This window comes from Thermobia domestica, chromosome 16, assembly GCF_964235325.1.
Source record: "Thermobia domestica chromosome 16, izTheDome1.hap1.1, whole genome shotgun sequence".
In the NCBI taxonomy this organism is placed as follows: Eukaryota; Metazoa; Arthropoda; class Insecta; order Zygentoma; family Lepismatidae; genus Thermobia; species Thermobia domestica.
Window position 1 is genome coordinate 131,214,963 of NC_137469.1, and position 24,984 is coordinate 131,239,946.

Sequence of the window (24,984 nt, forward strand, 5' to 3'; positions counted from 1 at the left end):
CCCGCCGTTCGATAGGGACCCATTTTAAGGCAATTTGTTTTCTCCATATTCGATACGAACATGAAATTATAAATGAAGTATCAAGCAGGTTCACTACATTACATAAATAAAACAGCACACAAAAGGTAAATAAAACAAAAATGAGTCTAGGGCCCATTTCAGTAAAAAAATGTCTACTATTAGGTGCCTTAGAAATAATATTAGTATGGCTTTGTGATTTGTCAATATTCTCCCCTTAATTAATTCGACATGTATGAAATGGGTCCAGATGCGCAACTAATGGTCCAGCAGACCTTGCTGTGCGGAAGGGCCCACAGGCTCCGGGGGGTCCATAAAGAGTAAGAGAAAGATGAAAAGAGGGGGCCCAAGAATTAGAGAAACAACTTTTCTAAGGGTCTCTAATACGCGTATTAATGCTTGCCCCCCCCCTCCCAGGAAAAATCTAACTTACGGCGCTGGTTACACCTATGGACTGTATGTTATCTTGGTGTATCAGAACCATTTTATAAGTTTTCACGACGATATCACATTTTTTTTCACTTAAACGTCTTACTAACTCTCAATAGGATCGCCGTTTGCTAGAGTCTATCCCCCCCAAGAAATATATATATAGAAAGTATATATATATATTACCCCTCTCCCCAAAAAAATGTATATGCTTTCGCTGCTAGAATGGCATGTAGCTCTATTTTACGAATCATTACTCACCTTTTGACCGATCATCAGTAAGTAATTTATTTCAGAAAATTTCCTTGTAATAATATTGCAAAATAATTGGAGAGAGAAATCACAAAACAATCATATTTTTCTGCCTATCATCATATAAAAATTTGCTAAAAATTGTGAGGAAATGGAGTTACAAAATATTTTTGCGTCCTGGAAAAGATTTATTTAAAGCTTTCGTGGAAAATTCGCTACAAACTATAAAAATATGTAGCTCAGCTACAGCTACAAGCTACAGGTTTAGACTTGTAGCGCCGCTACAGCTAGAGCTACAAAATTTGTAACTAGCTATTGTAGCATCGCTACAAATAGCGCACTACTTCCGAACCGACTATGAGTTATATTAGCAACAACTATCACCTAGTATAACTTGTGTCATATAAGGTAAACGCACCTAAATTCGACAGGCACCGGAATTCGACATATCTGTGCTTAAATGTTGTGAAATAAGCGTAAGATGTCATTCCTGCGATCGTGAATAGAAGTGGCAACATTATGGGAGTGTCTTTTCTCGTGTCAAAAGTGCGGTTACAGTAGATGAGTTATACGCATGGAGAAAAGAAGTACATTGTTCTGTGTGTGATACACTCTTCGAGAAAAAAGCACATAATCTTAAGAAAATCATAAGACGGCAGGTTATTTTCGTAAGACTTTTATTAAAGTTAGGTTTGCTTCAAGAAAATAGTTCTACTTTTATGTTGTAAAGGAGTTTCAAGCAGTGCGTTTGGTTTTCCTCTGTGAGGACAAAGGTTGTGATGTAACATGAATGGGGGGTTGTCGAAAACACGAGCCTTTATTTGCAACATGAACCGGATTTCGACAAGGTTGTCGAATTCATGCTCAGTAGTGCAAATATAATTTTAACTGAATATCTAAACGTACAAGTATGTTCAAAGTCTTTCATAAAGCTATTTGTTGCATAATTCTCCGATAGTTGTAACCTCAGTTCGACATGGAATGTCGAAATCAGGTTCCAGCATGTCGAATTGAGGATCATCGAAGTAACTACTCAGTTCAGAAAATTTAAGTTGTGTTCTTTTGCCCGTCTGATAATTTCTGCATAATAATAAAACAATATTTGAAGCTGAGAAGAGATTACTACTACTAATAATGCCGACTTAATGTTTTACATGGATATAATTGAAGGTGTCAAATTTAGATACCGCAACTGTCGAAACCAGGTGAAGTGTGTCGAATTCGGGTTCCATTGGCGAGTTCCAGTTTCATAAAAAGTTCTAACATTAACATTTGCGCCTTGAAGTGACTTTTACTATTAGTAGAGACTGTACATTTCAAGGAAAAAATGGGCCAACATCGACCAATATTATGGCCAAAATAGGCGATTGATTTTGAAAAAGGTCCTTAACCTGTCGAAATCCGGTGCGTTTACCTTACTGTATATAAGGAAAAGTTGATGACAAAGTAATGCGTTACATTTTAAAAGTTTAGGGTCTAACCAACAGATTGAACTCTAGACAAGATATTTCACGTTTCTGTCAAATTATATTTCTATATCATCATTTTGCTTTTAGCGTGTTTATATTAGGCCTATTCAAAATTACCCTATATATATTCAAGAGTTTGGACTACCTTTTAGAAAATTAATTTCGGATAATTCATGAATTTTACGCTGTGAAGAATGAGAGAACATCAGCTTGTCGTTCTAGCCCAAATTGATATTCATTAAACACTTTTACTGATATCTCCAACAGAACAGCAGAGTGCATTAACAATAAAGAAAATGTGAATTAATTGTCACTTGAATGTCTTTTCTCCAATGAAAATCCTGTGGTGCTGTATGGATGCGAAACATGGTGTTGTAAACAGAACCTGTGAAGTTTTATTTTCAATAATAATATTTAAAAAATCGTTCTTTTTAGTGTTTGTTTTTCAAATGTCTAATGAAAACCATGGCCCTTCTCAGCTGAACCGATGAAAACTACTGAACACTGTTTCCCGGCGGGAGCTCATGTGGTTCGGATTCCACGTTAATCAGTAGGTCCACGTCTCATATAGCCTCGCTGCTGAACGGGACGCTAAACTAAAATCACCTCACCTACTGAACACTGCGTAAATCCATTAATTCTTCAAGATAGCTATACAAGAAATTTATTGAGTTGGACATTTACACCTGACTTTACGAGAACTTTGTTTTGTAACAATCCTCTTCATAGCCGAACCAAGGGTTTTCTTTAGGAGCGATCAGATACAAGAAAACTCACTAAATGGGAGATATAGTCACTTTCATAAAAGCGACAACCGATCTAACCTCTAGCGACCAAACTCGGTCTATTTGAATGCGTTGAATGAAACGTGCCGACCCTAATTGTGCATTTTTTTTTAATTGGTTGGCTCACGGCTTGTTTACTACAGAGCCAAGCTTAGAAAGACCGCTCATATATCACGTCCACCGAGCCGATGATGCATCTCAACTGAGACGACTCGAGAGGATTGTTCATCCGAGCCAAGTCGAACAGAGCCGATAGCTCATCGCAAACTAAACTGGCTCTGTGGTGCGCATTACCGAGCTTTTATTGGGTACTAAAAGGATATCCCCTCAAAAATCCATCTAGATATTTGTCAATTGTTGAGGTACCATGCAACTTCTAATGCTACGGTGAGAATTTGAGTTGCATATTTCTAAAAAGTCAAAGGTTCATTGTTAATGAACTTTGCTGCAGTGCACCTTCAATAAAACTGGCCCAGAAAACATTGATGTTACCCATGACAGTATTACAAAATCAAAATCTTTGGTTTGCTATAGAAATTATAGGCATTTTGTTTCAGAAGTTACATCCTCTAATGAGATTTTGAAGATACAAATGTGTGGCAGAGCATGAGGAAAATTATGACAAGACAGGTTCCCAAATCTGAATGCTGAAGACAATCGGCAGCGAGATCAGTGTTTTTTCTAGGTGTACGTTTCCCCTCGAAGTTGAAACATCGCCCTGCGCAGGATGTAAGATATACTAAATAGTGTCCCACTATGGCATCAACTCATTTTGCTTTCTCTTCAGACAAGCTTTTCTATAGGAAAATCTGAAAGCTATCTTACTTTTGAGCACTTCATTTATCTTTAAAAAGAGGATACAACTAGGTTTTAGTAAAAATCGTAATTCAATGTATGGCTTACATCCACTATCACGAACCTGAGAAAAAAACGATTTGAAAACAGTAGAGAACACACCTCATCTCCTCTCGTAAAATACTCAGTGAGAGTGTTCGGGGTAAGGTTATGGCCAATGTCTTACGAAACTGAGTACATTCTTGTCAGATAGACTCAAGCAAGCGGTGATACTATTGCGAGCTTTTAAGACCTTTAAGTGAAGAAAAATGTGAGATCGTCGTGAAAACTTAACTAAAATGGTATTGACACACCAAGACAACAATAAAGTCCATTCTAGGAAGAAATAAAATGTCTCACCAAACTTAGTACCCTCAAATCTTTTTCTATTCCATAATAATAATAACACTAGTTAACAAATTTAAACTTTTTGTTTGTTACATGAGAAAAATCACCTGATCTTAAAGGAACTTTTTGCGCTGAATTCGAATATGCACTCGGTTTCTCTCCATCACGTACAGTTTTCCCGTAACAGAGGGATTTTCGGGAAATTCCCTCAAAAATTTCCCTTTTTCAGATATTTTATTCCCCTAGCTCCTGTCCCCTTACATATAGTAACATACAAATTATACCTAAGTATACCTTGATTTATATTTAATAAACCCTAAAAGTTTCGTAAAAATCGCTTTGTTCTTTCTAGAGAAATAAATATATTTGTATGTATACTGTGTGCACTGTTTATTGCACCTGATAGTAATGCTTTCAGATCTCCTGAGTTGGGGTAAAAACGATTTGCTTTATTACTACAAACACAGACATAAAAATGAATATTTACAATAGTCAACAACACACTTGTATTGCTCTCTGTAAATTAGAAACGTGTATAAAAATAGAATGTACTTCCAACGTATATTTTTTTTAAACGTACAGTATTTGTATATCTTAATACATATATATACAATTCTCCAAGTTTTTTCGTTTTGTTCATGAAATGGTTATCAATATTTGTTATCAAATGTAACAGAATGCAAAAGAACTTCCACTTCCCGAGCCCCCTACCAACTGGGAAGAGATATGGCCAAAAGACTCTGATGATGATCGTGACCTTGATGAACCATCGACATCAACATGTACATCCAAGGATCCAACGTTCATCCCTGACTGTGTTCGCGAGCCACATTTCATCCGGCAATGTGAACTTAATGACCTAGTCCGTGATTTGCACCTGACAAAACAAGAGGCGGAACTTCTGGGATCAAGACTCCAGCAGTGGAACTTATTTTATGCAGAAACGAACATATCAGTGTACAGGAAAAGGCATGTTCAATTTTCAAGCTATTTCTCAATGCAAGATAATGTGTGCGTATGTACGGATATAAATGGGTTGATGGCGGAGCTAGGAATTCCTTACGTTCCAGAAGAATGGAGGTTATTTATCGACGCGTCAAAGGTCAGCCTTAAAGCTGTCCTTTTACATAATGGAAATAAAAAACCTTCTATACCACTTGCGCACTCAGTGAAGATTAAGGAATCCTATGACACCATGTCAACTTTGCTAAATCTTATAAATTACAAGGACCATTGTTGGCAAATATGTTGTGATCTCAAGGTAGTTGGTATTTTATTAGGACTGCAGTGCGGTTACACGAAGTACCAGTGTTTTTTATGTTTATGGGATAGCCGAGCTGATGACAAACATTATGAAGTGAAGGAATTGGAACCTAGAGTGAATTACGTACCTGGAGAATGCAACGTCAAATACGCTCCTTTGGTAGATCCTAATAAGATATTACTACCGCCACTTCATATCAAGTTAGGACTTATGAAAAACTTTGTCAAAGCCATGGACACATCTGGTGAAGGTTTCAAGTATTTGCGAGATAAGTTCCCTAACCTGAGTGATGCTAAGATTTCAGCGGGAGTGTTTATTGGTCCCCAAATTAGGAAATTAATGCTTGATGATAGCTTTGACAGCAAGTTAAACAGTGCTGAGCTAGCTGCCTGGACAGCATTTAAGTGTGTTGTGCGCAACTTTCTGGGCAATAACAAAGCTGAGAGTTACACAGAAATCGTACAGGACATGATACAGAAATACAAAGAGTTGGGTTGTAGGATGTCTTTAAAAATCCACTTTTTGCACTCCCACCTCAGCTTCTTTCCTGCTAACCTAGGTGCTCTCAGCGACGAACAGGGGGAAAGATTCCACCAAGATATAATGGCAATGGAGAAAAGGTACCAGGGACGATGGGATCCTTCAATGATGGGGGACTATTGTTGGGGTCTTGTTAGAGAATGCAACATTTCTTACAAAAGAAGGAAGTAGTGTACGTTTTTGTAACCCAATGGAAGTTTCATATATTGTGATAGTTTTGATTGTCTTTTCATGACCTTTTGGTACATTTGTATTATTGTTTATTGTAAATTGTCACACTTGTAAATTATATTGTATTATATTTTATATATGTGTTTGTGGTAATGAAGCAAAACGTTTTACCTCAACTTAAGAGATCTGAAAGCATTACTATAAGGTGCAATAAACAGTACACACAGTATACATACAAACATATTTATTTCTCTAGAAAGAATAAAGCGATTATTACGAAACTTGGAGGGTTTGTTAAATATGAATCAAAGTATACTTAGGTATAATTTCTATGTTAGCATATGCAAGGGGACAAGATCTTGGGGTGTAAAATAAACGAAAAGGGAAATTTTTGAGGGATTTTCCCGAAAATCCCTCTGTTACGGGAAAATCGTACGTGATGGAGAAAAACCGAGTGCATATTCGAATTCAGCGCAAAAAGTTCCTTTAAGAACAGGTATTTCCTTTTATGTAACAAAACCTTTGTTAACTAGTGTAATAATAATAGGTCTAATAATAATAATAATAATAATAATAATAATAATAATAATAATAATAATAATAATAATAATAATAATAATAGATTTTGAATTTAGCGTCCTTTTCAGTAGTTTGACTACATGAGAAGTAAATCTACAACTTAACGTAGGCCCTGAACCACATAAGCTCCCGCCGGGGATCGAACCCGGGTCTCCCACAACAAAGATGCATATTATAATAATAATAATAATAATAATAATAATAATAATAATAATAATAATAATAATAATAATAATAATAATAATAATATATTTGATTTCGAGTTTAGAGCCCCTTTCAAAAGTGAGGCTATATAAGAAGTAAACCTACAGCTTGACGTAGGACTCGAACGACATGAGCTCCCGCCGGGAATCGAACCCACGTCTCCCATACAAAAACGCGTATAATAATAGTATATTTGATTTTGAGTTTAGCGCCCCTTTCAGCAGCGAGGCTTTATAAGAAGTAAACCTACAGCTTAACGTAGGCCCCGAACCACATGAACTCAAGCCGGTAATCTAACCCGGGTCTCCCATATGCCAAAGATATGGATAATGATGATGATGATGATGATGGTGATAATAATAATAATAATAATAATAATAATAATAATAATAATAATAATAATAATAATAATAATAATAATAATAATAATAATAATAATAATACGAACTGCATTCTGGTAGTGATGAAGAAGGTATTAGATCTGATACTGATTTCCTGAACACTAGATCTCCGATCTCCGGATTTATTTACAGGTTTACGAAAAATTTATGGATCGAAGCAAGAAGTGATTTGCACTAAAGGGGACTTGAATTGGGATATATAGGAAAGGTTGTAATTTTGGATAAATTTGAAAGTTGTCCATCACCTCCATGTAATACGTATACCATAAAAATGTACGGCAAGAATGACTGAAAAATTAAAACATAAAAAAAATAAATGCATCGAGTGGGATTCGAACCAGGTTAAAAAGTATTGTATCAACACAAAAAAATAGACTACTTGACACGCATGGGTATCGCAACAACTAGAGAACGCCCTTTCAGTTGCATTGATAGATAACGAACGCCTTAACTACCCTTTGTTTTTATGACGATTTTTGTTTTTCGTCGAGAAGTGTGTGTGTGTTTTATATTTTTTTTAAAAAGAAAAAAGTTTGCTGCATTAATGCTAAGGTACTGTTTTTAACTAGAATTATCGTTTTTAGAAGTAACAAAAGAAGATGTGACAATTTCAAACAGCAAACTGTGAGCTGTGTTCATGTCTTGTTTCTTTTTTCATTCCTTCTCCTCCTCTCGCTCAGAATGCGTTGTTGCCAAATTTACAATTTAAAGTGACGTAGAAAAATTCGGGCATGCAATTATATTTTGGAGAAGTGTACATATTTACAGGAATGTTGCATTGCAGAGGTAGATGTGCGAGAATTACGTTTGGAGAGTGGCGATATACAAAAGTCCATCAGGACTTGCGGTAGGCGATTTGCCGCTCCGTGCAATGAAACCATTTACCGCTCCCTTCCTTTTCCCAGAATAAACAAATCTTAAAAACTATGATTTTAAGTATGTTATCCCATTATGAACAACAAAAGGGGATGGAAAGTGCACTCACACTCAGAAAGGCGTAAACACTGCAAATACAATCTCATTGTTCCTGTTTTTCCTTTAAATAATAATCTATTATATTAGTGCAAATTAAAGGAAACACACCTGCAGAGGAAATATTGTAACCCTTTTTATAGAATTCAATATCAAACTTTAATCTCTATATATCAGTTAGCAATTCCAGTGTAAGTAGCTCTTATATCTTTATTTCTTGATTTTCTTTGACCTGTTAAAAACTTGTAAAACGAAACTTCATTCCAACTTCAATGTATCCACTACTTGTCGTTGACAAGGCTTGTTTTCATATCAAAATTGTGATAACTAACTAGATGGAACAGATATTTCCTAATGTTCAAGAATTGAGTTCTTGCGTTTGAAACAATCAAATAATTCATGCTGGGATTTGTTTGACCATTTACTTTAGCACTGTCCATGTGACTTTAAACTAATGTGACCTAAACATGATTTATGAATTGTAGTATTCAAATAGAAGGGAAGCTTAGTAAATTTAACTACCATCATCAGTAGCGTAGCCAGGATGTGTGTTTGGGGGGGGCCAAGTGCTGTTATAGGTACATATAGAAAAATTACAAACAAAAAAATATATAAACATAAAAATATATAAAAAAATTACAAACATCAAAGTACCAAAGTACATTGTCGGACCTCTTTGGGGGGCCCGGCCCCTCCGGGCCCCCCTTCCCTACGCCACTGACCATCATCATGGAGTCTATTTCCAACGAGAAAAATTTTATTTTAAATAATATAATTATGACAGATTTTGCATCCCCTCTAAATTTCCCGCCTCGTGTAAATGCACATATTGCACATATGGTAGAGCCGGCCCAGAAGCCCACCTTGCAAAATCTTCCTTATATTCAGAGTTATAACTTTCCAAATATTCCTTACTGCAAGGGGATTGCAAAACTAAAAAAAAAAAAAAAAAGAAAAGTTGTTTCCATAGTAGACGTATTCAGATAATATTACAAACTAAACACAAAGCACACACACACAAGAAGAAAACTATTTAGATCATTGACTATTTAAGATCTTCAATCAACTTACATGATCAGTTAAAGAATACCAAACACCAGCAGCCAAACTTAAGAACATCGTACTGACGAAGAAAAATTCCATAAAAGAAAAGAAGTATGTTAATTGCTTTACTGTACGTCTTTCGTGAACTGAAATAAAAAGAATATTCATTATTTATAGTATAATAATAATATAATAATAATAATAATAATAATAATAATAATAATAATAATAATAATAATAATAATAATAATAATAATAATAATAATAATAATAATGAGTATACAATAATTGCCAATTTGGAGCGAAGCGCACTGAGAAAAAATCGTAGGTGAAGTATTAAAAAATGTAGGTTACATGTGTAATTGGGTGGAACGGTTTGCACTTTTGTTGGAAATTCGATGACGGCTAGTGCGGAAAAGGTGCCATTAGTGGCACCGACCTTACTGATTTTTTTTTTTTTTTTTTTTTGGACAACTCCTTACCCTACCCCAACGGAAGTAGTAATCGCGGGACTTGAGGCCATTTTTACCGCCCCCTAGAGCGTGGCGCCCGCCGCCGCCGCCAAACATTTGCGCCCCGGGCGCCCGGCGCCCATTTTTTGGGTTACGTGGCCCGGGGTCAATGACCTAGGGGTACATAGGACCACCCCTTTTAGATTTTGGTAGGGGTACCATGGCCCACCCCCCTAAATTTTGGCAGGGGTACCTAGGACCATCCCCCTTAAATTTTGGAAATTGCCAAATCTAAAAATTTGGTGTGGTAGCCTAGGACCATAGTATGTACCTCTATCAGTATTGGGTGTCTATGTCGTTCCCTTTCATGGGTAAAAAATTGCCAAAAATTCAAATTTCGTGGTTTTTGACCTAATTTATCCTCTTGGATGAGGTGTTATTATCCCCCCTTTGATGAGGTGTTATTACCCTATATGGATATATGTGCATATACAGGGTCAATTACCTTTCATAAGACATGGGTATATTTGTGCACCCCTTTAAAAATTTGGGAGGAGTACATTGGCCCACCCCTTAAATTTTGGAAATAGCCCAATTTAAACATTTGGTATAATAGTATAAAACCCTAATATAGATCACTATAAATTTGGGTGGTCTACCTCGTTCCCTTGGGTGTTTATGTCGTTCCCTTTCATGGGTAAAAAATTGCCAAAAATTCAAATTTCGTGGTTTTTGACCTAATTTATCCTCTTGGATGAGGTGTTATTATCCCCTCTTTGATGAGGTGTTTTTACCCTATATGGATATATGTGCATATACAGGGTCAATTACCTTTCATAAGACATGGGTATATTTGTGCACCCCTTTAAAAATTTGGGAGGAGTACATTGGCCCACCCCTTAAATTTTGGAAATCGCCCAATTTAAACATTTGGTATAATAGTATAAAACCCTAATATAGATCACTATAAATTTGGGTGGTCTATCTCGTTCCCTTTTAGGGGTATAAAATTGCCAAAATATAAACGTAAGCAATACGTTGTATCACGTGTTTGGTTTTTTGACCTAATTTATTCCAATGGATGAGGTCCTATTACCTTATATGGTTATATGGTCATGTATAGGGGTCCATCCCCTATTATAAGACATAGATACATTTGTGCACCCCTTGAAAATTTTTTTTGGGAATGATACCTTGGCCCACCCCTTAAGTTTTAGAAATTGCCAAATTTAAACATTTGGTATCATAGTACTGGACCCTAATATATATTACTATAAATTTGGGTGGTCCACCTCGTTCCCTTTTAGGGGCCATTTTGTTCCGCTTTAGGGGTGAAGATGGATACAGTGGTCCACCTCGTTCCCTTTTAGGGGGCATTTTTGTTCCGCTTTAGGGGTGAACATGGATACCTTGGAATCGTCCCGAGTTTGATTCTTGGAAATGTTGAATTTAACGTCCCCGCGAAAACGGTGAGAAATGATAGGACGAAACATGAACTTACTTGACTGAGGATTGAAGCAGGGACCTCATACAGTAGAGACAAGCGCTAAGCGACCGTACACGTGTGTTGATTACTATGCAATGGTCCCGAGTTTGATTCTTGGTGCTAGTGTTAGAAAAATTTAACGTCCCACTTGAAACGATGATGAGAAATGAGAAAACATCATAAACTTACTTGCTTGCGGATTGAAGCAGAGACCTCACACATCAGAAAAAAAAAACGCTGAGCCACCATGCCAACTTCAGTGCGAGCAATTTCACGTATGAAAAGAACATGATCAGATTATGTTACATTACTACACATTTCTGCTCGTTGTTAAGCATAGAAGTTTGTTATTGTGAAATTGCAGCATGTGCTTTTACGAAGAGTACTACATCAGCATTTTTCTCAGCTGACGGACTTTTAAAGCTCAACTTTACATTTATGTCAAAGACAGTTTCGTAACATATCGATGAGTGTTACATTTTTTCAATCAAGTTTAAGAAAATGAATCACATTTTAGATGTGGTAATTTGAATGTCGTATTAAACTAACGAGTCAACGGTATGATGTCATGATCAAAATTGCGATACTAGATGTCGTAACGATTGATGTGTAAGGAGAAAAACGTGAATAATGTCACAACCAATCAGATTGTTTCTTACATCACGTTTCGGCTCATGATACATGATGAAAGCTGTGTTTTCATTGGTTCTCCGTGATGTCATTGATTCATTTCCTCGTTTCTGATTGGCTGATAGTGTTGTCACTTTATAGTTGAACACGTTTTAGATCTAAATAAAATTCTTAATTTCATTTTCAAATCCTACTTCCACGAAGATCTTGAATGAACGTAGGTGTACCTCTAGTGACAGCGTGACTTTACTCCGTTCCTTGAATTTGAGGTAAGTATCGACTGCGTTTTCTTAACATCAATGGAGTGCTTTTGCATGAGGTTAACATTGTTATCACTGTTTTATTTAGCATGAAATATTTAGCAAATGGAAGAATAACTCTCACTTACTTGACCGGGGATCGAATTAGGAATCCCACACATTAGAAGTAAGCACGAGAAAATTGTTGATTTTGGTTTAGCGCCCCTTCAGTAGTGAGGCTAGGAATACAGCTTAATGTTGAATTTGAGCGCATACTGGGTGTTGAACCCGGGCCACATCCCACACATTAGAAGTAGGCACGAGAAAATTGTTGATTTTGGTTTAGCGTCCCTTCAGTAGGGGGACTAGGAATACAGCTTAATGTTGAATCTGATCGCATACTGGGTGTTGAACCCGGGCCAGAGGAGCGTAACGCTAACCACTTAGCTCAGTTTCTGAAAGTTACCATTAACGTAAACAAAGAAACTACGCACGATTTTGTTCCCTACAACGTGAGACGTGGACCTACAGTTTAATGTGGGATCTGATCTCCCGCCGAGAAACGAATTCGAGTCTTTCTTGCCTTAGCTCGAGAAAAGCAAGCGCATGAGATTTTGTTTTCGTTTCATGTTCGTCATACGTTTTTAAAGTTCAGTGTCAGAGGAAAAAAATGCTTACTACAATGATTCTCTTAGCACGCTTAAAAAACAATTTCATTCATTCTTTTTATCACTACAGAAACTTAGGTTATTTACATGTTGATGTTGGTCCGGGTTTGATTTCCAGTATGACAATAAAAATTTTAACAGTAAAACTATTTGAGATATGATAATTCTTTTAGGATTGATCGTGTAGTCATTTTGATTAACGTAGTGATCTCTGAATTCAATTTTAATTCGTGCTTTTTTTTCTCTTTTCGTTTTAGATATTTGTTTTCTTTGCCTATTCCTTTTTTGCTTACCTTACCTTTTTCCTATTTGAATATGGCTACTTCTGGCTTTACTGTCTTGCGAGAAATCAATAGACATTATCGGCGTTTTAATCTCGAAGGACGAATGCTGGAAATTCAAATTAATGCTCCGACCAGTGGCACCGATATTGTTGAATGGGTTCAGACCTCCTTTCAACAGATGTTGGATTACTTATTGGAAAACGTCGAGGAATTATCGATGGTTGGGTTATCGATTTTATCTCATGATGAGAAGAACAAACCGTTTTATTTATCTTTTCGGCGTGCAAGTAATTTGACACTGGAGACTTTATGGGCTTCCTTTGATCGCATCCTTCAAAGTAACGATAGTTTTCTCATGAACGAACCGTTCATTGTACATTTTCATCATGTGGATGTGCCCCGTGGATTTGGATTGGTGCGTCGAGGTCTTTTATCAAACGACGAATTATTAAAGTGCAAGAAAGGCATTTTACGAGTAAAAAACACCGACAAGAAATGCTTGGCTTATGCGATTGTGATTGCTATTGGCCTAAAGAAATATAAAGATACAAATAAAAAAGGTTACGATCAATATCGCAAACAGCGCAAGTGTGTTGTTATTCCAGACGTACATGAACTTTTGTCCAGATCCTCAGTGAATTTAGATCATGGGGGATCCGTGGAAGAATTGCGACAATTGCAACGTTACTTGACAAATTATAAACTTACCGTATACACCAGTTTTTCAGGAGAAGATATTCTGTATGAAGGACCGGGTGGCGAAGACAAGATTCCAATCAATTTAATGTGCATCAATTCTCATTATGACATCATCACGTCATTAACGGCCGTTTTTTCTACCAACTATTACTGTGCTGCATGCCACAAAAAATATGATCATCTTAATAGACACGTTAAGAACTGTTCGGCCATGTGTGAGAAATGTTTGCAGAAACCGCCATGCAGTAAGACCAATACGGAGAAGCAGTGCCCAGAATGCAATCGTGAATTTTATGGTGAAACATGCTATACAAATCATCTGACTGTACCATATCATAAGGGCCAACCAATATGCAAGATGGTAAAACAGTGTGCCAAATGTCTACGCATTTATTCGTTTGTCCATACAGGGGAAAGAAAACATGATTGTACTGATTATTTTTGTAATGTGTGTCATAAACACGTTACGTCTACTCACCAATGCTACATGAAGCCTGATACGACTCAATTAAAACCTGGAGTTCCATCAGTGTTACATGCCAAGAAGGCTATGATTGTCTTCTATGATATCGAAGCCACACAGGATACTTTCTTCGATGAAGACACGTTCATTCATAAGCCCAATTTACTGGTGGCCCAACAAGTATGTTACAACTGTGTTCAAGATGAAGATATACATCATCCGTGTGAAGTTTGTGGACAGCGGGAACATATTTTTCAAGATGATCCAATCAATGCCTTTCTTGCGTATTTACGTCAACCACGACCCCACATCAAACTTATTGTATCTTTGGCACAATAACTTTAAGGGATATGATAGTCATTTTATTCTTAAATCTTTAGTGGAAGAACATGAATTGAAACCTACCTTGATCTTAAACGGAGCAAAAATTTTAAGCATGAAAGTGAATCACTTATCGTTTATTGACTCCTTAAATTTCATGCCAATGGCTTTAAGTAAATTATCCAAGGCATTTCATTTACCAGCGACCAAAGGATATTTTCCACATTTTTTTAATACTGCTGCAAATCAAGCGTATGTGGGAAAATTACCGGACAGATGAAATGAAAGTGGATGAACGAGAAAAATTCATGACATGGTATAACGAACACCAGAACGATACGTTTATTTTCCAAGAAGAATTGGTGAACTATTGTGTCCAGCACGTCAACGTACTTCGAATGGCTTGTATATCTTTCATGATCACTTTTGAACAAGAAACTCACGTCAATCCTTTCCTGGAGGCTATTACTTTGGCGAGTGCGTGCAATTTAGTATTTCGACGAAATTTCTTAAAGCCCAATACTATTAGCATTCTTCCTGCACGAGGATACCGTCACAGAAACAATCAGTCACGGATTGCTTTGCAGTGGCTTGCCTACATGGAGAAAAAAGAGGGCCATCCAATTCTACATGCTGCGAGAGGAAAAGAAGTTTATGTTGCTGGTTTTCATCTGGACGGCTACTACCAAGATCCCGACACTAAAGAGGAACACGTGTATGAGCATGCCGGCTGTTTTTATCATGGCTGTCCTCTATGTGTCCCTGCAGGCCGTGATCAGCCCATTTATGAGAACTCCGAAGAAACGATGAACTATCGCTACGAGAGAACACAGCGTAAAATGAAGTTATTACGATCCATGGGATATAAAGTACATGAAATGTGGGAATGTGAATTTCGTCAAGTGTTAAAATCCAATCCAGCATTGGCCTCTTCTTTAAGCACACATCCTTATACTAATAAGACACCATTAAATCCAAGAGACAGCTTCTATGGTGGCCGTGTTAATGCCATTAAATTGTATCACGTCGCAAATGAAAATGAAGGCGAAGAAATAAAATTCTTGGATATCGTTTCCCTGTATCCTTATGTGAATAAATGTGGACGGTATCCAATAGGGCATCCACGAATATATCTACAGGGAGATCCAGAAATGCCCGACATTCAAGATGTCAACGGATTGGTCAAGTTGAAGATTTTGCCTAGCAGAAATGTGTTTCATCCAGTGCTGCCATTTCGCTCAAATAAGAAGTTGTTGTTTCCACTTTGTGCTGCCTGTGCCACAGCATTAAATCAAGATTCTGAATGTGCACATTCGGACAGTGAACGAAGTCTAACAGGAACGTGGGTGTCCTATGAAATTCAAAAAGCCATTGAACTTGGGTATCAAGTCATTGAAATTTACGAAATTTGGGATTACGACATCACCGTATATGATCCAGAAACCAAGACTGGCGGATTATTCAGCGAATACATTAACACATTTTTGAAATCGAAGCTTCTGGTTGGCCTGCCAATTGCATCACCGAAGAAGAAAAGCAGCAGTATATTCAAATGGTACAACAACGTGAAGGCATAACTTTGGATGCAGCAAATATAATTTCAAATTCAGCACGTCGTAGTCTTGCAAAACTCTGTTTGAATGCCTTCTGGGGACGACTCGCTATAAGAGACAATTTCAGCCAAACGACCATTATTAACGACCCCAAAGAACTGTATCAGAAATTAACTGCTCCAGACATAAAAGTCAACCAAATTTTACCTGTTAATGATTCGTTGTTATACCTTTATTGGCAGTATGAAGATGATGTTCCAGTACAAAATCACAATGCTAATGTTGTCCTTGGAGCATTTACAACGTGTCAAGCTCGTCTGGAACTCTACAAATATTTAGAATTGCTGCAAGAAAGAGTATTATATTTCGATACAGATTCTGTGATATTCACGCAGCGACCATCACAGCCCACAATAGAACCAGAAGTATTTCTTGGTTCAATGTCAAATGAACTGGAATCAATTGGACCAAAAGCATACATTAAAAAATTCGTGTCTGGTGGCCCAAAACAATACGCCTTGGAAATCTACGACCCCGACACGAAATCAACCAGTTATGTATGCAAAATTCGTGGATTCACACTCAATTATACTGCAAGTCAAAAGTTAAATTTCAATAGTCTGGAGCAAATGATCATAAATCAATCGAGTGAAAAAATCTCCATTAGCACGCCGCACCAAATTTACAGAACCCACCATCATCATCTTGTCACAAAACCTGAAGAAAAGAAGTACAGTTTCAACTATAAAAAACGCCGATTAATACCAGACACATACGAGACATTGCACTATTGGTATAAAAAAGCCAGAACAGAATAACAGCCATATTTTTCCCTAATTCCACCAACATCACTTCCCAAAGACGGTGCAAAGAATCAACCGCAACACGGGACATGCTTCAACGAGGCCACAGCGGAAACAAAACTCAGATGACATCACCTTGCAGAAAACAGTGGAGAAAAAAAAAAGGAATTCAGGTACGTCACATTTGTTTTTCTTTTTCTCACCTCACTCTCTCTTGATCAGTTAGTTCGATGTTAATAATCTGTTTTTCTTCTTTCACAGGAAAAAAATAAATATTACCATGTATATTCATATGTTTTATTTTCTCTTTACAGAATTTGTACCCGTCACGGACACGTCTTCCTTTGAAGAAAAATAAATTCTGTATTCTCTTTCACATGCTAAAATAAATGTACAGAAACATGATTCTGTGTTTTTATTTCACATCCTAAAATCAAATTCTTTTTCCTGTACTGCGATTTCAATTTCTTTTCTCTGAATCAGTTTACCGATAAATAAAAAATGTTTTATGAAAAAAAATATCAAACTAAATTTTTTGTTTCAGAACTTTTTTCGTGTACGAAATAAAAAAAATTTTGTGTACAAAATAAAATTCTGTTTCAGAAAATTTTTACTGTACGAAACAAAAACTGATTCAGAAAATTTTTTTGTGTACGAAAAAAAAATGTTTACAGAAAAATTTTTTGTGTACGAAAACAAAATTCTGTTTCAGAAATTTTTTGTGTACAAAACAAAAACTGTTTCAGAAAAAATTTTTATGTACAAACAAAATTCTGTTTCAGAAAAATTTTTGTGTACAAAACAAAAATCAGTTTTCGTCACGAAACTGCTCCGACTAAATGAATCGATTCATCCTGATAGTGTTGGCAACACTGGAAAAATTTCGGTAAGTATCGCTCAGGCACTGAGTTACAGCGAACACAACTAGATTCGAACCAACAACCTTAAATGTCTGATTCATCTCTAAATACAGCCAACTAAACAATAAGATTATGTGTATACGTCAATGCTTAGCACTGAGTCAGCAAGGTTTTTCTTCAAGGTCAAAGTGGCACACGAAGTAAAAAGATGACAACACAGATCTTCTATCTTTCTATATGAAACATAAACCTAGTGTAAACTGCTCGCACTGAAATGTGTAATGTAACATAATCTGCTCGTCTTCTTTTCATACGCGAAACTGTTCGCACTGAATGGAGTACGGTGACTCAGCGCTTGTCTCTAACGTGTGAGGTTCCTGCTTCAATCCACAACGAAGTAAGTTCATGTTTCCTCCTATCATTTTTTCATCATCGTTTCAAGGGGACGTTAAACTCAACATTTCCTGAAACTAACACAAAAATCGAACTCGGGACCATTACATAGTAATCAACAAACTCAACTTCTCAATCGAGTATGGTGACTCAGCTCTTATATCTGATGTGTGAGGTCTCTGCTTCAATCCGCAAGCAAGTAAGTTTATGATGTTTTCTCATTTCTCATCATCGTTTCAAGTGGGACGTTAAATTTTTCTAACACTAGCACCAAGAATCAAACTCGGGACCATTGCATAGTAATCAACACACGTGTACGGTCGCTTAGCGCTTGTCTCTACTGTATGAGGTCCCTGCTTCAATCCTCAGTCAAGTAAGTTCATGTTTCGTCCTATCATTTCTCACCGTTTTCGCGGGGACGTTAAATTCAACATTTCCAAGAATCAAACTCGGGACGATTCCAAGGTATCCATGTTCACCCCTAAAGCGGAACAAAAATGCCCCCTAAAAGGGAACGAGGTGGACCACTGTATCCATGTTCACCCCTAAAGCGGAACAAAATGGCCCCTAAAAGGGAACGAGGTGGACCACCCAAATTTATAGTAATATATATTAGGGTCCAGTACTATGATACCAAATGTTTAAATTTGGCAATTTCTAAAACTTAAGGGGTGGGCCAAGGTATCATTCCCAAAAAAAATTTTCAAGGGGTGCACAAATGTATCTATGTCTTATAATAGGGGATGGACCCTATACATGACCATATAACCATATAAGGTAATAGGACCTCATCCATTGGAATAAATTAGGTCAAAAAACCAAACACGTGATACAACGTATTGCTTACGTTTATATTTTGGCAATTTTATACCCCTAAAAGGGAACGAGGTAGACCACCCAAATTTATAGTGATCTATATTAGGGTTTTATACTATTATACCAAATGTTTAAATTGGGCGATTTCCAAAATTTAAGGGGTGGGCCAATGTACTCCTCCCAAATTTTTAAAGGGGTGCACAAATATACCCATGTCTTATGAAAGGTAATTGACCCTGTATATGCACATATATCCATATAGGGTAAAAACACCTCATCAAAGAGGGGATAATAACACCTCATCCAAGAGGATAAATTAGGTCAAAAACCACGAAATTTGAATTTTTGGCAATTTTTTACCCATGAAAGGGAACGACATAAACACCCAAGGGAACGAGGTAGACCACCCAAATTTATAGTGATCTATATTAGGGTTTTATACTATTATACCAAATGTTTAAATTGGGCGATTTCCAAAATTTAAGGGGTGGGCCAATGTACTCCTCCCAAATTTTTAAAGGGGTGCACAAATATACCCATGTCTTATGAAAGGTAATTGACCCTGTATATGCACATATATCCATATAGGGTAATAACACCTCATCAAAGGGGGGATAATAACACCTCATCCAAGAGGATAAATTAGGTCAAAAACCACGAAATTTGAATTTTTGGCAATTTTTTACCCATGAAAGGGAACGACATAGACACCCAATACTGATAGAGGTACATACTATGGTCCTAGGCTACCACACCAAATTTTTAGATTTGGCAATTTCCAAAATTTAAGGGGGATGGTCCTAGGTACCCCTGCCAAAATTTAGGGGGGTGGGCCATGGTACCCCTACCAAAATCTAAAAGGGGTGGTCCTATGTACCCCTAGGTCATTGACCCCGGGCCACGTTACCCAAAAAATGGGCGCCGGGCGCCCGGGGCGCAAATTTTTGGCGGCGGCGGCGGGCGCCGCGCTCTAGGGGGCGGTAAAAATGGCCTCAAGTCCCGCGATTACTACTACGGACTTAAAGTTTTTAAGTGTTTGGTTAGGCGACACGCATAACACCAATGGCAGAAAAGCTACTTGTGGTCGTTTTCAGAGTTACCTGATGGCTATAATCACGGACGTACGCAGGAATTTATTTCGGGTGGGGTCTAAAACGTTTTGGAGGGGGTCCAAATACAATTTGAGGCTCAATTATATGAAAATTTCTAAAATTGCCTCTAAACGTAGACTACGTTTACAAAAAAGTCGAGATTTCGGGGAGGTCCGGACCCCCAGGACCCACCCCCTGCGTTCGCCCCTGGCTATAATAGAATTATTTTATTAAAAGAAACTTGTAGCAATGCCAGTAAATAATTTTAAAATGTTTATGAGCCAAAGTACAGCCATATTAATGTCCGGAATTAATGTCCAGATTGTGTTGGGAATGCCACGTTAACGATCATTATAGGCATAGCCCTCGATATAACACGATTTTCTTTGTGCAACTCTTTGCTTACTTTGCTCCGTAAGCAAAACAACCCTGAACTCATCACAGGGAGGTGGTTGCAAATCGAGTTCCGCCCACCCACCCAACCAGTAGGCATACGTTGACATTTGACCTTAGGTCACGTAGTTCTACTTGGTCTCGAAGCGGGGCATTCTTGTTCTAAACTTCAGTTTAGCTCTAACGCAGATATCTCTTTCGTTCTGGCCGCACATTTTCGACGCTGCCTCGGACACCAGCTTCACTGTGCGTTCCACAGTTTGACTATGGCAAGGGAATGTTGTTGTAGCTGAAGTTCGGATGTTTTCTTCAAGCTGCTGATCCGTTATGTTACGTGTGATTGGCGGCTCTGTTCGACATTTAGGCCAATTAATCATGTTGTGATAATTTTCAGCTGTAAAGTTTAATTTCGAAACAATGAAGTCACGTGGGTGGCTTGATCTCGGAATCTTCTGGCTGCGGCACTTTTTTATCCTTCTCCAGCCTTACGTTCGAATATGCGGATTTTCTACTGCTGTCATCGCTATCAGCAGGTTTTCATGATGAGCAAGTATCCGTTTGTTTGTAGAACAGAGTGAACTGTGTGTTGTAGATTTTCTGGCAGAAAACGTGATAGCTTAACTATGCTAAACAGATGCATGGCGCCAATTTCGCACTAAGGATTTCGCCGTATTGAAAACCAGACGGAAGCGTATACTTTAACAATTTACTGGCAAAGTAGACACAAACTTGAACTAGGTTTATCAGTACTGATGTAGTGGCGAAGCTTCCTACAGGCCAATGTAAGCCATCGTGAATGTGATAATGGTTCTGGTTTTCTGTTTGCTAGATCGGTAGTACACATTCCTATAGCAAGAGCCTTACAAATTTCAAAGGAATAATTCTGGTCGCTGCTTAAACCATCTGCTTTTTTCCATTTCAGACACCCATTCAACGAGAATGGGTATAAAGGAGACGATCGATGAACGTTCATAATCCTTTAATTTCTTTCCGATGGGGCCAGAAAAAGCGTTGAGTCCGGTCGTCCCACTATCCAATTCGGTAACCGGGTGTCGAAGTGGCAACTCGTTGGTATGAAGAAGGCAAATGAGATGCTGCAGTTCCTTTCCTAGGGATCTTTGTATCTGACTTATCACGCCGTTATCCCATCCTGTGTTCGTGGCTTCACCATCGCTGCCGACTGCGTCAAGACTTGACACGTCGTACTAGTTCTTCCCTAAAAGCTCCAATATAGAGTCGGCAATATCCTTGCCAGTGCCTGACTTAGGTGTGGCATGATCCAAGTATTCTGAACCGGGCTGCGATAGAACTGTGATATGCTTTTCTGTAACTTTTCGTCTTCGTAGTTTGCCGTTAATTTTTTCTTGCACAAGAGTTGCATAATTTTTTCCTAGTAGATACTTGTAATCGCCCGGCCTATGTGAGCCTTTTCTTTCTCGATCTTCTCACCCGGTTCATCTTTTTCTCTTCGTACCTTAGATCTGTCAACAAAAAGATTTTTGTCCTCTGGTGTTATGAGTCTCGCGTCCTGAAGTACGGCAGAAGCGATCAAAGCAACCTGTCTGTCTGAAGCTCCAGTTCTAAACGCTGCTTCCGCTGTATTTTGAAGATAGATGCTCTTTAGGCTATGTTTCCTTCTTGGTCGCGCCTCGAAGTCAGATCCCGACGTGCTTCCCGATTCAACAGCTTCGCTGAATTCCCCTGACGACCTGTGCCTATGCCCAATCCCACTAGTTGATGGACTTGCTTCAACACTTCCAACGTCTTTCTTGGTTGTCTGCCCCTTAAATCTGCTCACTTAACGGGAAAACATCTTTCACAGAAATGTGGTTGTTCGGACGTCAATGTTACCAATGCTCATTTTCCGTGATGTTCTCTGGTCCAAAAGAAACTTGAATTCTCGTTTTGGAATCTTGCGTGTCCTCTCACAGTTGTAATCTTCGGCGGTTTTACATTTGCAAGACGCAATATCAAAAAGAGACTTTTCCGCGTGTGCAACAAAACCTGCAGAGTGTTGCTTCTTGTCCTTGTCGACTGAAATGTTTTTCCTTGATGCGACACTTATTATAAAATGTTTTCAGCATGTCAAAAACTCTCTTTTCTGAAACCACAGGAATGCTTCCTTTACGACAAATATGTACAACTCTTTGTCCAATTAGTTTACAAATGTCAGTCGCTGGTAATTTAGTTACACTTTCGTCACCACTTAACCACTTCGAAACCAATGATAATGTCACATAACGTCAGCGTACGTGGGTAACTGCACTTCACTCATTTCACTTGGAGTGCCAAATAAGCCTCGTTTCACACTTTCCCGCGTTGGTCTGGTATGAGGCTTTTTCTTCATCTTGCTTTCCATTGCTTCCGAACTTGGAAACCAGTGGCGGCTCGTGCTACTTATACTTAGGAGGGCTGCATAAAATAAAACACCTTATTTAGAGATTAATTCCATACGATGGTTCTTCCTTGTAGTAAATTTTTCGATAACTCTATCATTGAAGTTAGGGATCTTATTAACCATTTCCTTTTCTATTGATAACATGGCAAGTATCGTTAACCATTCTTCTCCCATTGTATTTCTTAGAAAAGTTTTCACTCTTTTAAGGGTAGAAGAGCATCATTCAGGTTCACTTGTAGTTAAGGTCAGTGTTATGAATATTTTCGAAAATTTTAGCACTTCAGAAAAGTGGAAGCAAGACTATTGCTTATAACATTCTGGAGGAATTTCACAGCAGCACCAAGTTTCCTGATCTCTTCTCTTGCACAAACTACACTAAATTCAGTGTGAAGTTCATCTTTATCAAAAACAGGAGAGCTCTGTACATTTACTGAAGATTTATTCAAGAAAGGAAGCACTAAATTGATCAAAATTAGAGTTCTGCAGAAGTAAAGATATAGATATGAGGTCTGTAAAATGGAAGTGCAGGATTACTTGGTTTAAAATAACATTACACTTCTTTGGCTGCGTGTGTTCTTGACTGTATTTGAAACAACTCTCTTTTGGGTTCGATTTTAAGTTTCGGTATCAACTAGTTCTATTGACTCCCTGATTTTATTAATTTCAGTGGTGAAAGCAGATAAATATGACTGAACTTTTGCTGCATTTATATAATGAATATGTAAGTTGGTTAAATAGAATATTTAGATGTGGCGTAACTAAGTGATAAAAATAGCCAGAAACAAAATTCTTCATTCAATAAGCATTAGGGTGTATCTCTCTCACTACAAGGCAGACGCTTCATTCATTGTTGTAGTGCTTGAGATCTCGGATTCTGACAACATTTGGAAGCATTCTTTTATTTCTTCCTGCTTTCCACACACCGCATTAAGTCTTAGATTTAAAATTTCATCTGGTTGGTCCACCACTGGGTATCCACTTTGCAAAACAGGAATCAAACTGCTGTTCTGTTATGAGAGCGAGAAAAAACCGGACCGGGATAGCAGAAAGATTAGAAAATAATATTCTGGCTTTAATGTTTTGTCTGGTGGCTTTTTCCATTACAAAATTTAATTGATGAGCAAAACAGCGCACAAAATAAGCACTAGGATACATCTATCTCACTTTGACCTCGACTCTATTTATAGCCCCACTCACCACAGGTGCGCCATCATAGCTTTGGCCAATAAGAAGGCCACGCATAAGAAAGAAACAGACCACTCTGAAAGAACTGCAAAAAAAAAAAAAAACTAATTGTATAGTTTCATATTTCATAGATTTTTCCCCTTGTCTTTGGAAACACTGATACGAGTACAGAAGATAAAAAACACAAGTAACAGCAGATCACTTGCACGACATCACGCTAATACTGACAGAATTTTTAAAAAATTAAATATAATCGCATTTTGAAAAAATTAAACATAATCGAATATTGCACAGAATAAATCAGTTGCCTACTAGAAACATTCCCCAAGCAGGCCAACAAACAAACCCCAAACAACAAAAGTATACTCAGTGTTGCTAATCAAAGAAAGGGTATTATGCCTCTCGAAGCTAAAATCAGAAACTAAAGTTTTGTATAGGATTGGCCAGGGGATATTTCCCTGGAGTTGGCAAGCCTGAATATACGTACTCATCGCTGATCAGAGCAGACGAACACAAAATGAGAAGAGTGCGCTTGCGCAAACTATCAAGCATCCGAAAGGACTGCATGTAAAGCAGTCCACATGTTACCAGTAAAGACATACTAAAAAGAGGAGGAAGTGGAATCATAGCATCGTAAGAACGGCCAGGCGAGATTGTACTGACAGTCCCAGAGGGTGAAGTGGAACAACAAATTTGCTTCAAGGAGGTGAAAAATTGAAGAACAAAACGCGCGTAAAAAAGGCATAAATATAAAGATTGATAATTAAGTCTCGAATTGGAAATATGGAATTACATTGGGGGGGCTGCAGTCCTGCAGCCTTCCCCCACGGGCCGCCGCTGTTGGAAACTAAAGTATACAAAATGTCTCTGAATCGTTTCGCACTAAGAAGACTGTAACTTTAGGTACAATGCACAAACTCTCTGTCTTAACAGAAACAGT

At 37.7% G+C, this 24,984-nt stretch overlaps 1 protein-coding gene across 1 annotated transcript in view; it reads right to left on the reverse strand.

The window, feature by feature from the left end:
- The window catches only part of LOC145673417 (uncharacterized), a 755,597-nt gene that overhangs the window by 699,218 nt on the left and 31,395 nt on the right, over window positions 1–24,984 (reverse strand). The window contains exon 2 of the mRNA XM_081743106.1: window positions 9,338–9,456. Within this exon, the coding sequence (XP_081599232.1) occupies window positions 9,338–9,456 (119 nt within the window). The remainder of the gene's footprint in view (window positions 1–9,337; window positions 9,457–24,984) is intronic.